The 15829-nt window shown below is 41.2% G+C and overlaps 2 protein-coding genes across 7 annotated transcripts in view; one reads left to right on the forward strand and one right to left on the reverse strand.

Annotated features, from left to right (window-relative positions):
• Positions 1 to 5988, forward strand: part of LOC106571459 (adhesion G-protein coupled receptor F3) — a 25902-nt gene extending 19914 nt beyond the window's left edge. For 2 of the 5 annotated variants that reach the window (XM_045695756.1, XM_045695757.1), the window contains 8 exons: positions 237 to 464; positions 655 to 876; positions 1075 to 1215; positions 1425 to 1621; positions 1915 to 2085; positions 2166 to 3488; positions 3596 to 3637; positions 3761 to 5988. In XM_045695756.1, coding sequence (XP_045551712.1) covers positions 237 to 464; positions 655 to 876; positions 1075 to 1215; positions 1425 to 1621; positions 1915 to 2085; positions 2166 to 3488; positions 3596 to 3637; positions 3761 to 3868 — 2432 coding nt within the window. In that variant the 3' untranslated portion in view covers positions 3869 to 5988. The remainder of the gene's footprint in view (positions 1 to 236; positions 465 to 654; positions 877 to 1074; positions 1216 to 1424; positions 1622 to 1914; positions 2086 to 2165; positions 3489 to 3595; positions 3638 to 3760) is intronic. The other 3 variants (XM_014144596.2, XR_006759185.1, XM_045695758.1) reach the window with 3 other exon arrangements.
• On the reverse strand, positions 180 to 15236 carry mep1a.2 (meprin A, alpha (PABA peptide hydrolase), tandem duplicate 2). Of its 2 annotated transcripts, XM_045695759.1 has the most exons (15): positions 15132 to 15236; positions 15001 to 15025; positions 14860 to 14913; positions 14683 to 14723; positions 14514 to 14589; positions 14306 to 14423; positions 12911 to 13086; positions 12419 to 12640; positions 12088 to 12234; positions 10247 to 10462; positions 9647 to 10096; positions 9235 to 9411; positions 7200 to 7413; positions 1769 to 1853; positions 180 to 340 (listed from the first exon to the last, which is right to left on the reverse strand). In XM_045695759.1, the coding sequence occupies exons 1-15, from the start codon at positions 15192 to 15194 to the stop codon at positions 293 to 295; spliced, it is 2112 nt and encodes a 703-aa protein (XP_045551715.1). In that variant the 5' UTR covers positions 15195 to 15236; the 3' UTR covers positions 180 to 292. The 2 variants fall into 2 exon arrangements, with proteins under 2 accessions (XP_045551715.1, XP_014000074.1); XM_014144599.2 differs by lacking the exons at positions 180 to 340; positions 1769 to 1853 and adding an exon at positions 5986 to 6689.
• Positions 15237 to 15829: the final 593 nt, after the last annotated feature.

Raw genomic sequence — 15829 nt, forward strand, 5'->3', positions numbered from 1 at the left:
TAAATGGAGTCTCTGCACACTCCAATCAGTTGCAGTTTCAGAGTTAAGCTTTTGGTACTATGATGACCTTCGCCGGACCATACAAACAAGTGCAGAGACCAGTTTCATATTGAGATATGTGGCAAGGATTATGGTATGAAATAGATGATGTTATGTTGGAAATAATTATGTAAAGCGTGTAAGGATGTATTGTATTGTTTATTGCATTGATACTGTATGTTTTTGCTTTTCCACAGGACTCGTGAGCATTCAGTATCCAATGGACACAGTGAAATTCTTCTCAAAACCGATGCTAAACTGCAGATTTGAAGAGAAAACAAACGGCTCTTGGAACTGGAACCTGTTAAAAGGAAATAAGACATTTGATCTGAACACTGGAAGCAGCATAACCGTCTCATTCCCCAATGAAACGTCACCCAATTGTACCACAGTCCAAATTATAAAGTTGTCAGGGAACTGGGCAGGTGAGTCTGAGAGACCTATGATGCTTGCCAATATAAGTCGAGGGTGTAGGATTCTATTTCATGTTTATGAAGTCATTGTAAATATAGCATCTCATTTTGTTCGATGCTGAAATAGGCCTACTGATGATAATGTATATTGCTTTTTGAGTGATGATTAACTATTTTATCCCTCATTTAAATGCTTCTGAAGGGATTTATAAGTGTGGATTTTCCAAAGGGTCCATTGTGCACACAGCCTCTGCAGAGTTGAAGGTAGCCCTGCTACCAGATAAGATCACCATGACGATTGACCCACTGACTGTAGAATGCCAAGATGCAGCGCCTCCTGTGACAGTCACCGCAACCATCGATAACAGCACAGAGCAATATACGGTCACTTGGTCATACCAAAATAATCTCCCACCTCCACCAGGTACCAGGAACTCTTAGTCTTGTGTCTTGAACTATGTATCACCTTATTTATGTTTGTGCTCAAAAGTTGCAGTAACTTGATAAAAAATAAGCAGTTGCTTATCAACAGATAGTTTGTTGATAGTATGACCATCTGTAGAGCATCTACAGATGGAAAATCTTCACTATCCAAATAAAGTGTGACCACATTCTATTCTAGTACAACCAGCGGGGATAGCCTCCACCACAACGATATCTCTAAATTGCAGTCCATCAAGCTCACCCCATGTTGTCATCGTCAACTTTATAAACCAGATGAATGAGATCAAGAGTGCAAACATAACTATCCCAGTGATATATGGTATGTTCAGATTGTATGACTCCATAAAAGTAAAAAAAAAAAAAAAGAAGAAAAGCTATACCAGTTAATTACTATCCCTCAAATGTGTTTCTTAAGTGATTTGTTAAAGTCCCCTTACATCCAGAAGGGATGAAGAAGATGAAATAAGTTTACTCAATGAAGTGGAGGCTTAATTCCTATTAATACTCTTTACTGCTGTTTATATTCAGCTCAGGACAAGAACCAGGCTTGTCCTGAAGAAAATAATGTTTGGCCAAAAACCCCAAAAGGTGTAACTGTTACCATCCGAAAATGTGAGGTGAATAGAGTGGGGTACAAAGAGCGGACATGCAAGGGGCCTGAATGGATGAGTGTGCTGGATAACTGTGTTAATGAGGAGCTAAACAAAGTTGTCAATGCAGCAGCAGTGAGTATGGCCTTTCACATTCTGCACTCACACAACTCGTATACTGTAAAGTTGATATGGAACATTGGTAATGTTTTGGTGAATGCCTACATTTTCTGTAAAAGTGCTTGCATTCCTGCCATTTAGTAATATGACAACACTACTCACGGGTTGGTCATATGATATCTCACATTCTTCTACTACACATCCAGCCACTGGAATGATGTGTGACTTGCGTTGAATTACTCTGGGCCTGTAGAATGTGTTGGTATAGGAAAAAAAGTTACTATTCCATGTTTGTTTTTACATCACAGAATTTTAAAGAGGGACTTGGGGCCACTCTGCAGGTTGCTATTCAAATATTTTCTGATTTGAAGAAGAGCATGGTTGCTGACTCAGCTGCTGATCTGAGTGCATCCATCAATGTTCTGGATATCATGTCGAGAGCATCAGAAACCATCACCCTGGATAACTCCATTTTAGATGTGAGCCATACCCCAAACGAGTTATACAGTCGTGTACAATATATCTCATACAGAAACATAAATGTATATTTATTTTTCAGACATTTCTTGATGCAGCAAGCAACATGTTGAATAACTCTTGGAAGGCAGCCAACAAAGCCCTTGAATACGACATGTCCTCAAAATACCTCTTGTCTGTCGAGGGTCTGGTGAATAACATCAAAATGAATACCAGTGACGGAAATGACACCCCAAATATACAACTCAAACTCTGCAATGTTCAAAACAGCACATCTTGCAATGACATTGTGTTTGGTGTAGAGGTCAAATTGGCCCTGTCCTCGGGAATAGTGAAAACTGTGGGAGTAAAAAACCTAGCTGACAAATTAAACAATTCAAATTTCCCAGGCTATAACTTCCCTGACATTGTGGTGTCAGTCACACTGCAAAGCAGCAATGACTCCAAAATAGACATCCAATTGGACTTTCCCATCAACCAGTCGATGGCTCAAGACTCCAACATCCTCTGTGTGTTCTGGAACACCACATTGAACGAATGGTCTGAAGAAGGCTGCAAGTGGAAGAAAAGGGTCAACAATAGAAGCTATTGCGAGTGCACCCACCTGACCTCCTTCTCAGTGCTGATGTCAAAGATCCCGGTGACCCTGCTCTTTCAGGATGAGATCACCTACGTGGGCCTCGGCGTGTCCATCTGCTCCCTTCTCATCTTCCTCATCATCGAGGCGCTGGTGTGGTCGGCCGTCGTCAAGTCCAACCTCTCGCACTTCCGCCACACGGCCTTGGTCAACATCTCTCTGTGCCTGTTACTGGCTGACTGCAGTTTCCTGGCCGCCTGCTTCTCCAGCATCAAAACTTCTACTTGGTGCCTCATCCTGACCGTGACCAAGCAGTTCTTCTTCCTGGCTATGTTCTGCTGGATGCTATGCCTCAGCATCATGCTACTACACCAGCTCATCTTCATCTTCCACCCGCTGAGGAAGAGTGTATATCTGCTCCTGTCTACCATCCTCGGCTACATCTGTCCCACAGTGATAGTGTCAGCAACCTATGTGTACTACAAATACACAGGGAAACCCTACCACAACACGGAAACCTGCTGGCTCACTTACGAGGGACTTCTGAAGGGGTCCATTCACGCATTTCTTCTGCCCGTCGGGACGATTGTTTTGTTGAATCTCTTCTCCATGGCTGTTGTCATCATGACACTCCTAAAGTCCACTGTCTCTGATGGGAGTAAAGCCGATGAGAAAGAGGCAGCCAAAAGCATCATGAAAGTGATGGTCTTTTTAACGCCAGTCTTTGGGGTAACATGGGCTTTGGGATTCTTTGTGCTGCTCACTGATATCAAAGCACCAATGGGTGTGGTGATGCGTTATGCTTTCACCATCATAAACTCCTTTCAGGTATGTTTTCATCCATTTTCCATTACAGATATTCCTGTCTGAAACTATTGAGTGAAATTAGCTGTAATTAGTTTTTACCATTGTATTCAATGTGTGATGTTTTTCAGGGCCTCTTCATTTTGCTGACTGGATGTTTTGCAGAGAAAAGGGTATTTGTCCATCCTTAAAGATCTTATATAATTTAATAGTGTTACAATAGTGAATAATGTATACTAACTGTATAGATATTATGTACCCTTACTACTACTCCTTCTTTGTCATGTTAATACCAGGTGAGAGATGAGGTCTTGAAACTTTTCTTGGCTGGGGTGAGTTCTGCTCTTTTTTTTCCTGCTTTTGTTTTCTTTCCTTTCAATTATAGAGCAGTGAAATGTGGTTAAATCTTTCTTCAAGTTGCTCTTATACCTGTGTAGGAATGCTATAACTACGCTAGTTACAACATTGTACTTCCATAGTACTATGGTAGTTGTCTTGTAATGACATAGTAATGGAAGTGGATGGTTTTACACAAATGGAATACTTAAGCAATAAGGCCCGAGGAGGTGTGGTATATGGCCAATATACCATGGCTAAGTGCTGTTCTTAGGCGAGGCGCAACGCGGAATGCCTGGACACTGCCCGTAGCCGTGGTATATTGGCCATATATCACAAACCCCAGAGGTGCCTTATTGCTATTATAAACTGGTTACCAATTTAATTAGAGCAGTAAAAATAAATGTTTTGTCATACCCGTGGTATACAGTCTGATATACCACGGCTGTCAGCCAATCAGCATTCAGGGCTCGAACCACCCAATTTATAAAGACTGTTAATTAACAAAAAACGCCCAGTTCTACTCCTTTGTAATTAGAAAGCAAAGCAAAATAAAGCACTATGTATCAATATTGTAATGCCAGTGTAATTACAGTGTTACTACACAGAAAAGCAACATAATGTCATGTGTTACTGAAAGCACAGATATAAATCTGCCCACCTCTCTCACCAGGCACTTACTACCAAAGGGAAAAGTGAGAGTATAAAAAACCTGACAAAGTCCACTTCAAATAATTGATGAACATCAAGGTTTGTACAGTCTTGATACAAGACAAGCATGTCTGCTGCTAAACACGTGTAATTTCCATAATTCAGTTAACACCTAACTCTTAACCCCTGGAGCCCTTAATTAGTTAAATCAGGCATGCTAGTACTGGGCTGTAACAAAAGCCTGCACACTTTAAGGGTCTGCACGATTGGGGATTGAAAGACACTGTACTCATCATATGTTTTCTGCCTCAGAAAACTAGCTATATACTGGATCAAGCTATATACTGGATCAGGACCAACCCATATGTCTGCCACTACACTCATCCAGACAGAAACATCCACCTGGTTGGTTCCTCAAAGACAGGGATGGCTGTGGTTTAGGTGGTGTTTAGACAGGTCTTATCATGATTTCATTATATTATGTCAATTACCTATCAAGTGTCATATTCATATTTGAACTCCTAGACATGAATCAATTGCTAAACACATCTTTGTGATTTCCTGTAAACTTAATTCAACAAACAATACAGTAGCATACTATGATGTCTGAAGAGATGTCATAATATTACTGTGGTGTTGGTCAATGGCATTTGGTTAATATTACTAATGATTTAATTTATTGAGTTGTCCTGTACTTGCATTATTTATGACTGTAGATGAAATGTGTCAATCAAAGTTATTGTAATAAAGGAAGGCCAGGATTCAATCAGAGGCATGTTGTAGACAAACACATTGCATACTGACAAAGTGCCTTTTAAAGGCTATTTCCCCAACATTTGCAAAGATTGCATTCACGGTAAACACTGCAGATATCGGCTCAAGCAGAAATTACCTTGAAAATGCCCTTCAAGTGCTGTGCACTTGTAGACAATGTGCCTTTTAATGAATCACGGCCTAATTGTTTGTTTAATCTTAACCCGCTGCCACCAATTTATTGTTAGGAATATAGGAGTATCATTTGTGGCTGTACAGCAAATGCATTATTTAATAGAATGAGAAACCTATGGCTGGATTCAATCCATTTCGATAAAGTATCGTGGAAGATCCACATAAAAATGTTAAGGTAATTTCTGATTGAGCTGACATGCAGTCTCTGCAACCGCGGAAACGCTGCCTTTAATTGTCAATTGGACTTATAAAGTGGATCTTCAGTGCTACGGAATGAATAGAGCCCCTAGATTAACTAGCTTTATTAGGGAAGGGAGGTATCTCCATTAGTCTATGGCCTAGATTCAACCCAGAGTGTGATTGACATTTAAAGGCAATGTTCCGACATTTCTCAGAGACTGCATTCACAGTAATGTCAGTCCAATCGGAAATTGCCTTTAAATGTCAATTGCGCTGTAACATGGATCTTCCGCAGTCTGAATTAAATCTAGCCCTATGCTAATGTTTAATTGTTACATTGTTATCTGTATGTGTGTGTGTGCTCTTGCAATCATCTAATAATCAATAAAATAAAGAAACATAAATCTCACAGAAGCAATTATTTCATTATTTCATTCAGGCTCCCGAGTGACGCAGCGGTCTAAGGCACTGCATCTCAGTGCAAGAGGTGTCACTACAGTCCCTGGTTCAATTCCAGACTGTATCACATCCGGCCGTGATTGGGAGTCCCATAGGGCGGTGCACAATTGGCCCAGCGTCGTCCTGGTTTGGCCGGGGTAGGCCGTCAATGTAAATAAGAATTTGTTCTGAACTGACTTGCCTAGTTAAATAAACAATTATTGAGCAACTTGCCACAATATTGTTTTAGTTCATGTTATAGACAATTACAAGCGTCCAAACCTAACATAAACATAAGTCATTAATAAATCATTTCACATACAGTGGAGAGTGAACTGTTCTATGAAAAGTCACTCTCTGCAATTAATTGATTGAATACCAGCCATGGTCAAGGAGTTCTTATTGATTCAAACTAACGATATCAAATATACAATAAGCATGGCAATCTATTATCACTGTTTCTTAAAGAGGCATTGGGATTGAGGTGGTACATAAGTATAGCTGTGACGCAGTATGGTGACTCAGTGAACTCTCCGGATGACTGAGAAGATGGCCAGAGTCAGAACGATCGTCCCTGTGGCTCCACCAATCAGAACGCCCAGAATGCGGCCATCAATATGTTGCTTCTCACACGTCTCACCAGCATAGTATGTGGCCTGGCCAGGGGCACACCTTAGTGAGAATAACAGCCATTATGAGTCAGTGATAACAGTGAATACACATACTCACTCCTTGTCTCCTATACCATATTGTACTGTGCTTTCATGGAAGCAAAAACTCTAGCAAAAATGCAGAGAGCATGTCAAAATGATAATGCAAGTAGTGACCCAGATGTGAGGTGCCCATGTCAAACTTCACAATTGCAGAATCAGTCAACATAGACAAAGATCTGGCAGATTTTGGAATGGAAATGTGTGTACGAAGAAACAGAAAAGGAAATTAGTGTATGCTATGTCACACAGTAACTACAGTATCAATTCAGCACTATGGCGCAATTAACATGTAAAGATCATTTCCGATTGAGCCGACATATGCAGCGTTTTCCGTGAATGTAGTCTCTGCAAACATGGGAACATTGTCTTTAAATTTCAATCACGCTGCAGCACTGAATTTCCGAAATACAGATTGAATTGAGCCCTAGGTGTTGATATGGGGTTGTGCAGGTCATACTTATAAACACACCTGCACGTGGCTTTCCCATGTTTCTCAACCACACACACTCCCCCGTTGAGGCAGGGGTCAGGGCTACACGGGTCACTAAGGACGGCCCGTGCCTGTCTGTGTTTCGGAACATCAGCCATTTCCTTCTCCTGTCTGGGGGTCTCCTCCTCTGAGAGGTCATCACTGGGACTCTTTGGCTGGACAGGGACCTCCATCTTCAACAGGTGGGTCAAATCTGGAACACATCCACAAATAATAATTGTTTCGTGTTAGGAGAGAGAATGTTGTGTTTTTGTTGTTTTGTGGTGTAATAATCCAACTGCTAAATTATTCAACTCTATTTTGTCTCTTGCTGTAAAGTGACCATGTCAATTGATTGCTTTGCACAGTTTTAGGGTGATGTGGGTTAGGTTAAATAGTAACAGTCAGAAACTGTTCAAATCATCACATAACAATATACACTATATATAAATATACAGTATACCGTGCATTCGGAAAGTATACAGACCTATTGCCTTTTTCCACATTTTGTTACGTTACACCCTTATTCTAAAATTAATTAAATTGTTTTTTTCCCCCCTCATTAATCTATACACAGTACCACATAATGACAAAGCAAAACCACTGAAATATCACATTTACATAAGTATTCAGACCCTTTACTCAGTACCTTGTTGAAGCACCTTTGGAAGCGATTACAGCCTCAAGTCTTCTTGGGTATGACGCTACAAGCTTGGCACACCTGTACTTAGGAAGTTTCTCCCATTCTTCTCTGATGATCCTCTCAAGCTCTGTCAGGTTGAATGGGGAGCGTCGCTGCATAGCTATTTTCAGGCCTCTCCAGAGATGTTAGATCAGGTTCAAGTCCGGGCTCTGGCTGGACCACTCAAGAACATTCAGAGACTTGTCCCAAAGCCACTCCTGCGTTGTCTTGGCAGTGTGCTTAGGGTCATTGTCCTGTTGGAAGGTGAACCTTTGCCCCAGTCTGAGGTCCTGAGCACTCTGGAGCAAGTTTTCATCAAGGATCTCTCTGTACTTTGCTCTGTTCATCTTTCCCTCGATCCTGACTAGTCTCTCAGTCCCTTCCGCTGAAAAACATCCCCACAGCATGATGCTGGCACCACGATGCATCACCATAATGATGGTGCCAGGTTTCCTTCAGACGTGACGCTTGGCATTCATGCCTCTAATGGTCTTTTAGGTGCCTTTTGGCAAACTCCAAGCGGGCTCTCATGTGCCTTTTACTGAGGAGTGGCTTCCGTCTTGCCACACTACCATAAAAGCCTGATTGGTGGAGTCCTGCAGAGATGGTTGTCCTTCTGGAAGTTTGTCTCATCACCACAGAGGACCTCTAGAGCTCTGTCAGAGTGACCATGGGTTTTTGGTCACCTCCCTGACCAAGGCCCTTCTCCGCCAATTTCTCAGTTTGGCTGGGCGGCCAGCTCTAGGAAGAGTCTTGGTGGTTCCAAACTTCTTCCATTTAAGAATGACGGAGGCCACTGTGTTCTTGGGGACCTTCAATGATGCAGTAATTTTTTGGTACCCTTCCCCAGATCTGTGCATCGACATAATCCTGTCTCAGAGTTCTACAGACAATTCCTTCAACCTCATGGCTTGGTTATTGCTCTGACATGCATTTTCAACTGTGGGACCTTATATAGACTGGTGTGTGCCTTTCCAAATCATGTCCAATGAATTGAATTTATGTCCAATCAAGTTGTAGAAACATCTCAAGGATGATCAATGGAAACAGGATGCACCTGAGCTCAATTTCAAGTCTCATAGTAAAGTGTCTGAATACTTATATAACTAAGGTATTTCATGTTTTTTTTTATACATTTGCAAAAATTTCTAAAAACCTGCTTTCGCTTCGTCATTATGGGGTATTGTGTGTAGATTGATGAGTAAAATGTTTTATGTAATCCATTTTAGAATAAGGCTGTAACGTAACAAAATGTGGAAAAAGTGAAGGGGGTCTGAATACTTTTCGAATGCACTGTATGTCTCGCTATTTTGTATGGGAGCAAATAAACTGATGTTGTCAAGTTTGATGTACCGTCAAAGTCAGCAACAATGACGAGATCATCGTTCTTGAGAAAGCTTCTCCTGTGCAGCTGGTCATGAGAGAGGAATGTAGTCCATCCATACTCAGATCCTCTGTAGCAGTTGGAGCTCGTGTCCCACTCTGCCCCACTGGTGCTGGTGGGCTTGACCCAATATGGGTTAGTAGTATCTGGAAAAAAACAGTTTAAGGTATTAACATGTTACAAAGCCAATTATTTTACATGTATCAGAAGATTGCCTGGTGTATACATTTGATATTATATTTTATGGTGGACTAAGATCAGACAAGCGTATAGATTTTCACAGCGAATCAGTAAATACTGAACAATACCGTGCCTGTTTGTATGCGATGCAAGGCATACTTTACGTAAGGGACTCATAAGCACATGATTACATTAACTGACCGGTGGTGAAGCTTCTGGTGGCAGACATCCTCAGCTTAGCGTCGGGGTCCTGGTCCATGGCAGTGACGGTGGCCTGCCTGTTGATCACTGGCCACTCCATCACACCATCGTTCTCCCCGCTGCATAGATGGAAGGTCACACCCACATAGTCAGGATATGTGCCGTCTCTTCCCTTGGGGTAGAGGCTGATCCCATAAGCATAACCCTCAGCGCTGTAGAACGGCTTGCTCCTGATGCGCCCTCCGGCTGGAGTTGTGGCGAGCAGGCCAGTGAAGTTCTGAATTCTCCAAACGCCGCTGGGGCAGGTGGTCTCTGTTAATGTGATGTCATCGATCAAGATGGCCCCCTCTGCATTGTTGTTGGACCCTACCATGCCCTGGAAGAAGTAGCGGAACCTCTCTTTGACCTTCAAGGTCACGTGGGCTACATTCCAGGAGTCATCTCCATCACCTGAGGAAATAAGACATCTGATCAGCTTCCTGATCACCTTCCTATACTCCTGGAGTAACATGCAACACAGACACTATTACAACTCTACAAACCATATGTGTAACATATTTATGTATTTTGTTGAAAGTGGGGTTATCCTGAATACAGTACCTGTGATGGTATGGACCTTCTTGACACTGCAGACATTTCCCGTCCCATCGTCTGTTCTGACCCACACAAACAGCCTGTCCCCGGCAGGCCCAATCATCTTGTAGAAGAACTGCAGACACTGCTCCTTCCTCTTAGGGTAGAGGATGCGTGACTCTAGAAGAGCACTTTTCCCCACTGTCGCTTTAGATGTGTCAAACCTCATGAAATAGCCAGCATCTACAGAGAGGGTCATAGATGCAGTACAAATACTTAACCAACCATATATGATTGCTAACATCAAGTGGAAGGATTGTCATGACTGTCCTGTGAGGATCCAAATGTATAGGTGGAGGAGGGAATTGGTGTGGGGGGTTGCCCTGTTGTAAATTAAAGGAGAGGAGATCCAGTGTCTCCCTCTCCAAATTCACAAAGGAATGTGCTTTTTCTCCAGAGACTTTTCCCGCTGAAACTTTAACTCATTCAAAAGCGAATACTGGAACAATAGTCCTAACAGAGAACGTGGGAATGGTCATATTGTTGGTTATTTTGTGATGTCATTAAAAATGTTATAAAGGAAATACTGTAACTTGGAAAGTATACCCACTACATGTGTGAAATCTCCATCTGATACGTTGTGCATGAAATATGAACAATGATGAAAGTGTTTTTGTTAAGAGAAGGATGTGATGTTAGAAAATATAAGAGGAAATTGTTTCTATTACTTTGTACAAGTGAGTAGTCACCCGCCCCTTGAGGGAGGTCAGAGAGCGTGTCAGCCTCTCGAACAACCCCAATTTGAATGAACTGTATAAAATGAGGGTTTAAGAATTAACATATGAGACCAGAAAGGCGTCTCAAGTGGTTCGAACTCTGAAATCTCAACCCGAGGTAGAGACGATAGTCACATCCCGGACAATTACTGGTACAGCTGATTAGCTGTCCTAAGTAAAGTATCTAGAAAAGTGAACTTAAGTGGGACCATACTACTACACTTCTTAATCTCATCCCCCAATGGGAACCACCGACATGGCTGGCTACACTATCTTCAAAGAGAAAGGTTCAGGAGCGAATGGAAAGTAGAATAAACTCTGTAGTTCTGTTCAGGACTATACAACAAGTCAACGGATACTGGACAACGGCAGAGGACAACAGTAGAAGAGACGGGTGGAGACCCTTGGAAAGGCCCAAACAAAACCCCTTCTGTGAAGGCTTGGTTCCGACCAAGATACCCGGCGAACCAAGGCATTTACACGTGAATACATTCACGCTTTCTTACTCCAAACGGGTGGCGGTTCGTGTGCAAAGTATATGATTACTGTGAAAGTAGTTTCTAAATGTACCAAAGTGTTATGTCTCTGCCCCTAAACCTCGCCCTCTCCATCTCCTTTGTAACAAGCTGCAATATTGTGACAGTCCGCTAGGGACCTGTTTCTAATGTATTAAGTGTGTATGTTTAACCTGTGTTATCATTTAGTTAGCTAGTAAATAAATAATTAATCCAATTTGTGTAGTACTGAATCATAAGTAAGGCTGAGGTTTTTGCAGATGCAGGAGGTTACGACTGTTCAGAATGATGATATGATACGAGGGTATGATTAATACATTGACTGTTTTATGGATGTGGCAAGTAAAGACCTTTTAGAGTTTAATTCGGAAGATGGTAACTCTATAAACAACCGCTCTCGTGGTGCCCCAAATTCCTTATGAGTTAATTGTAACATTATTAATTTAATCGGGTAACAATTAAACGTAGTCAGTTGATTAGATGAATAACAGTCATCAGATTAATGAAAGTAAAGTCACGACAGGATGAAGAACGTGAAAGATTTTGTCCGTGTGTGTGTAGGTAGTACTGTAGGAACCTCTGCAACGGCCTGCCAGTGTGTGGTCTGGCTCCTCAGCGCTGCTCAGGGTCTGGACCCAGTCTGCCTCGTCAGTCTCACCCTGGATCATACCACAGATGTTGATCAGCTCAAAGGAACACTGGTCCAGGAGAGTGTGTGTATTGGCTGCAACAACAGCAACTCTGTTAGCTGTTATTCATAATCACCATCATCAAATCTATATCAGAATGGCAATGTCTAAGGCTGTGGTTGTTCATCATAATTTCCTTATACTTTATTTGATGCTACTGAGAAAAGTTGATTGCTCTTGCAATTTGATCATATAGGTCATTCCATATGGGTCACTTACTGCAGTCGTACATGCGGTTTAGCCTGAGCAGGTCTACAGCGCTGAAGTCCAGACGCTGTCCGATGATCTCATTGAACGCTGGGATGGCTGTGGTGATGGTAGGGATGGTGGCGTTCTTGTTGAAAGACAATGGCCTGTAATGCATGACGGACTCATAGTCATATGGCGTGTTCAGGTCTGTGATGAAGTCGTCCTCATACTTGTTAAAGTTGTGCTCCTTTCCTGTAGATATGCAGGTTACAGAATGTGTTATTCAAAATTGTTAGACGCTTGTAAATCACTTTTCCAAGTAATATTTGCTCTTATTCTTTTGTGTGGATTGTGTTTAGTTTTTTTCTAGGTATTACTGCACTGTTGGAGCTAAAAACACTAGCATTTTGCTCTACCTGCAATAACATCTGCAAACCTGTGTACACCACCAATAAACTTTGATTTGATACACAACTGATACTTGTATCTGCCACCGCCTGTGCTTAATTCCATCATACCCACCTTCTATGATTTGGTCCCACCAGATCTTGACGTAGTCGTCTCTGTCAGAGCGTGACTGCTCATGGTAGAAGCCCAGAGCGTGGAGGAGCTCGTGCTCCACGATGGCCTTGGTGTCACAGCGCGCCCCTATGGAGAGGTTCTGTCCTACCTTATCATCTCCTACAAATGACCAGCATCTGTGGCCGTCACAGACAGGATTACGCATTATGACACGAGAGTAAACATATAATCAAATCAAATGTTATCCGTCAAATACCGAGAAATGCTTACTTAATAGACCTTAATTATCCCTAAGAGTCGATTGATACAATCCCCATCAAAATCTGACAATTTTTTGCATTGGATGTTTCTAAATCCACCTCCGCAGATGTCACGGTGGAAGGTGTTTGTCACACCATGAGACATCCCAAAAAATCGGTCTTCTCACGAAAACGCCTGTAGCGTCTGAACTATTTGGCCTATTACATACCTATTATAACCCCCACAAGTGTCAGGGGACTCATCTGAAGTTGGTACCGTCGATGTGCCAACTTCTGTTTGTTAGTGTCCGAACCGTTACGGCTATAAACTAATGTGACCCCACTGTGGAAAGGGGAGATTCTCACGAAAACGATGGTGTCATGGGACTCGTTTGAAGGTAACCGGTACTAGTTTAAAAAAATGAATGGAAGTATGAAGGTAGTTTTCTGCCTACCCCCAAAAAGGGGTTAAATATGTGTATAAAAAAAGCGCAATATTTCCTGAGCTCCTAGATATGACGGACACTTAAAAAACATTTATGAATGTGTTTTTCAATGTGTTTCTATGGGCTATAGTAGTAAAAGCCTAATGTAATATTTTATCAATAATTTTTTTATATATATTTTGTTGACCTGAAGGGGTCCTAAAATTCTAAATCGAATCGCTAAATGATCCATAAATGATCCCCTTAACCAAGAAGCCCTTAGCCAACGACGAAGAGTTTCAAAAAAGTAGGTAAGAAAAATGTGCTAAAGGGAAAATAGGAACAATCTACTATACAATGTTTCCTAATTTGTTCTGTGGAGAAAACTGATTTACAATCGTACATCTTACTTCATATTTCACCATAACATTACTGTACTGTGGTCCACACAGAATATGTACCTCATCATAACAATGATGACATGAAGGACTGTATTCAACAAAGTGCTTTTGCACATTCCTCGACTTTACACACTAAAAGAGGGGTCACCATTTATTACAGGTTTGGAATCTGTAGACGCATAGAACACTATGATGAATGTAATTTCCTTAGATAAGCATTTTCTAATCTGTGCTCGCCATAAAACCTTGTATTTTATGCTTTGGAGGGACAGACGGTCCATCAAGTTAACCAAGAGCTCATGACATTACAGTGTATTTGGCTGAACTCACCCACTCAGCTTTGTGAAGGAGATGTATGTGCTTTCTCCCTCATAGGGCTTGAAGTCCACACAGGATTTCAGGCGGTATGCTTCGAATGCCTGGTGAATAACACCTTTTGCATTCAGCTCTGAGGGAGTGAATATGACCTGGTTTTCAGAATGTTGTCAATGACTGTATTTCATTTAGCATTGAGACATGGTTGGTAGAGCCTACATACCCAAAGAATCTGTCAAGATGTAAGGAATGGGAAACTTCCATCTTCTCGTTTCATCCAGGATTGCATTTCGCCTTGGCTGCAAAATCCATAAAATAAATTAAGTAGGCCAACTGATTTATGTTTAGTCAACTATTACATAGAACAAGGCTATGAAGAGAAGTGTACTTACATCACCTGCAATGTCTCCCTCAAAGAGGTTTAGATCTGCTTCTGAAATATCAGGAAATAAACAAATCTATCACTCTCAGTAAAAAAAAATATTGCCAGATTTGTGAGATTATTGCACATATTATTATATAACTTCAGTAATGTTACAGTTTAACTGAGAGAGTGTAGAGATAATTACCTGAATTGATATCAAGTATATCCTCTCGCAATTCACCTGCATCTGCATCACCACCTATTCATTCAACAGAGAAACCATTCTGTAAGAACACAGAACGTTATCACACATCCACCCTTATGCACGAGACGATCTAGAACTTACCATAACGTGTCGGAACAGCTTGCACCTACAACAAAAAGAGACGCTGCTTGACTCACAACATATAATTGATCAAATGTACAGTTATTATAATGAAGTCAATTCCTTTCAATAACATAGGACGTGTGCCCTACCTTGAACACAACCAGAATTGCAATGAAAGCGGTGATCCTCCATGGCGCATTGACAGAGCCCATGTTTAATCTGGAGGAGTTGGATATGTGTTTATCTGCTATTGTAAACAGGCCAATAAAGTCAGAGTCTGGATGAAACTTTGATCTATACAGATGTAGGATCTTAATTTGACCACTATTTTGTTGCTAAGAATTTTCTTGCACAGCAGGAAATGCAAAGCTATAAATAGTGTATTCCACTTTCAAATATCAGACTTGATTTGCTCTAATGAAAATGTATCAATCCCTACAAAAATGTCCATTAATTATAATCCACATAATAATTCACATTTACTGTTGCTGGAGATTATTTTCCTGTTGTAACAAACTGGCACAAATTAACATCCTACATCTGTTTATAATGACTGTAATGAGTAACGTGACCTTAACACTTGACCATCACATCTCTCTCTCTCACTTTGCTGTTCAGTCAGATGTGTCTTGTCATATCATTATCTTCAATGATCTTATCTTGTAACCTTGGCAGATAAATATGTTTTTGTGTTTTGGTACTATGTCAGCAACAGTTTCAAACATGATTTAGTGTTTTCGATTGAGTTTCTGACATGCACTTTAGCATGCAGGTTTAAGTTTCTTAAGTTTAAACTTATTTCTAAATTGTTTTAATATAAAACAAATAGTGTTTTAATTGCAGTTGT

Source organism: Salmo salar, chromosome ssa15, assembly GCF_905237065.1.
Source record: "Salmo salar chromosome ssa15, Ssal_v3.1, whole genome shotgun sequence".
In the NCBI taxonomy this organism is placed as follows: Eukaryota; Metazoa; Chordata; class Actinopteri; order Salmoniformes; family Salmonidae; genus Salmo; species Salmo salar.

What these genes read in the sequence shown, in the direction of transcription:
- mep1a.2 (XM_014144599.2), bottom strand. Translation starts at nt 15,194, where the DNA reads ATGGGCTCTGTCAATGCGCCATGGAGGATCACCGCTTTCATTGCAATT. An exon ending in TATACTTGATATCAATTCAG is followed by an intron (nt 14,724 to 14,859) that starts GTAATTATCTCT and finishes CTGATATTTCAG; the next exon opens with AAGCAGATCTAAACCTCTTT. An exon ending in GAAGGTCCATACCATCACAG is followed by an intron (nt 10,097 to 10,246) that starts GTACTGTATTCA and finishes TTATTTCCTCAG; the next exon opens with GTGATGGAGATGACTCCTGG.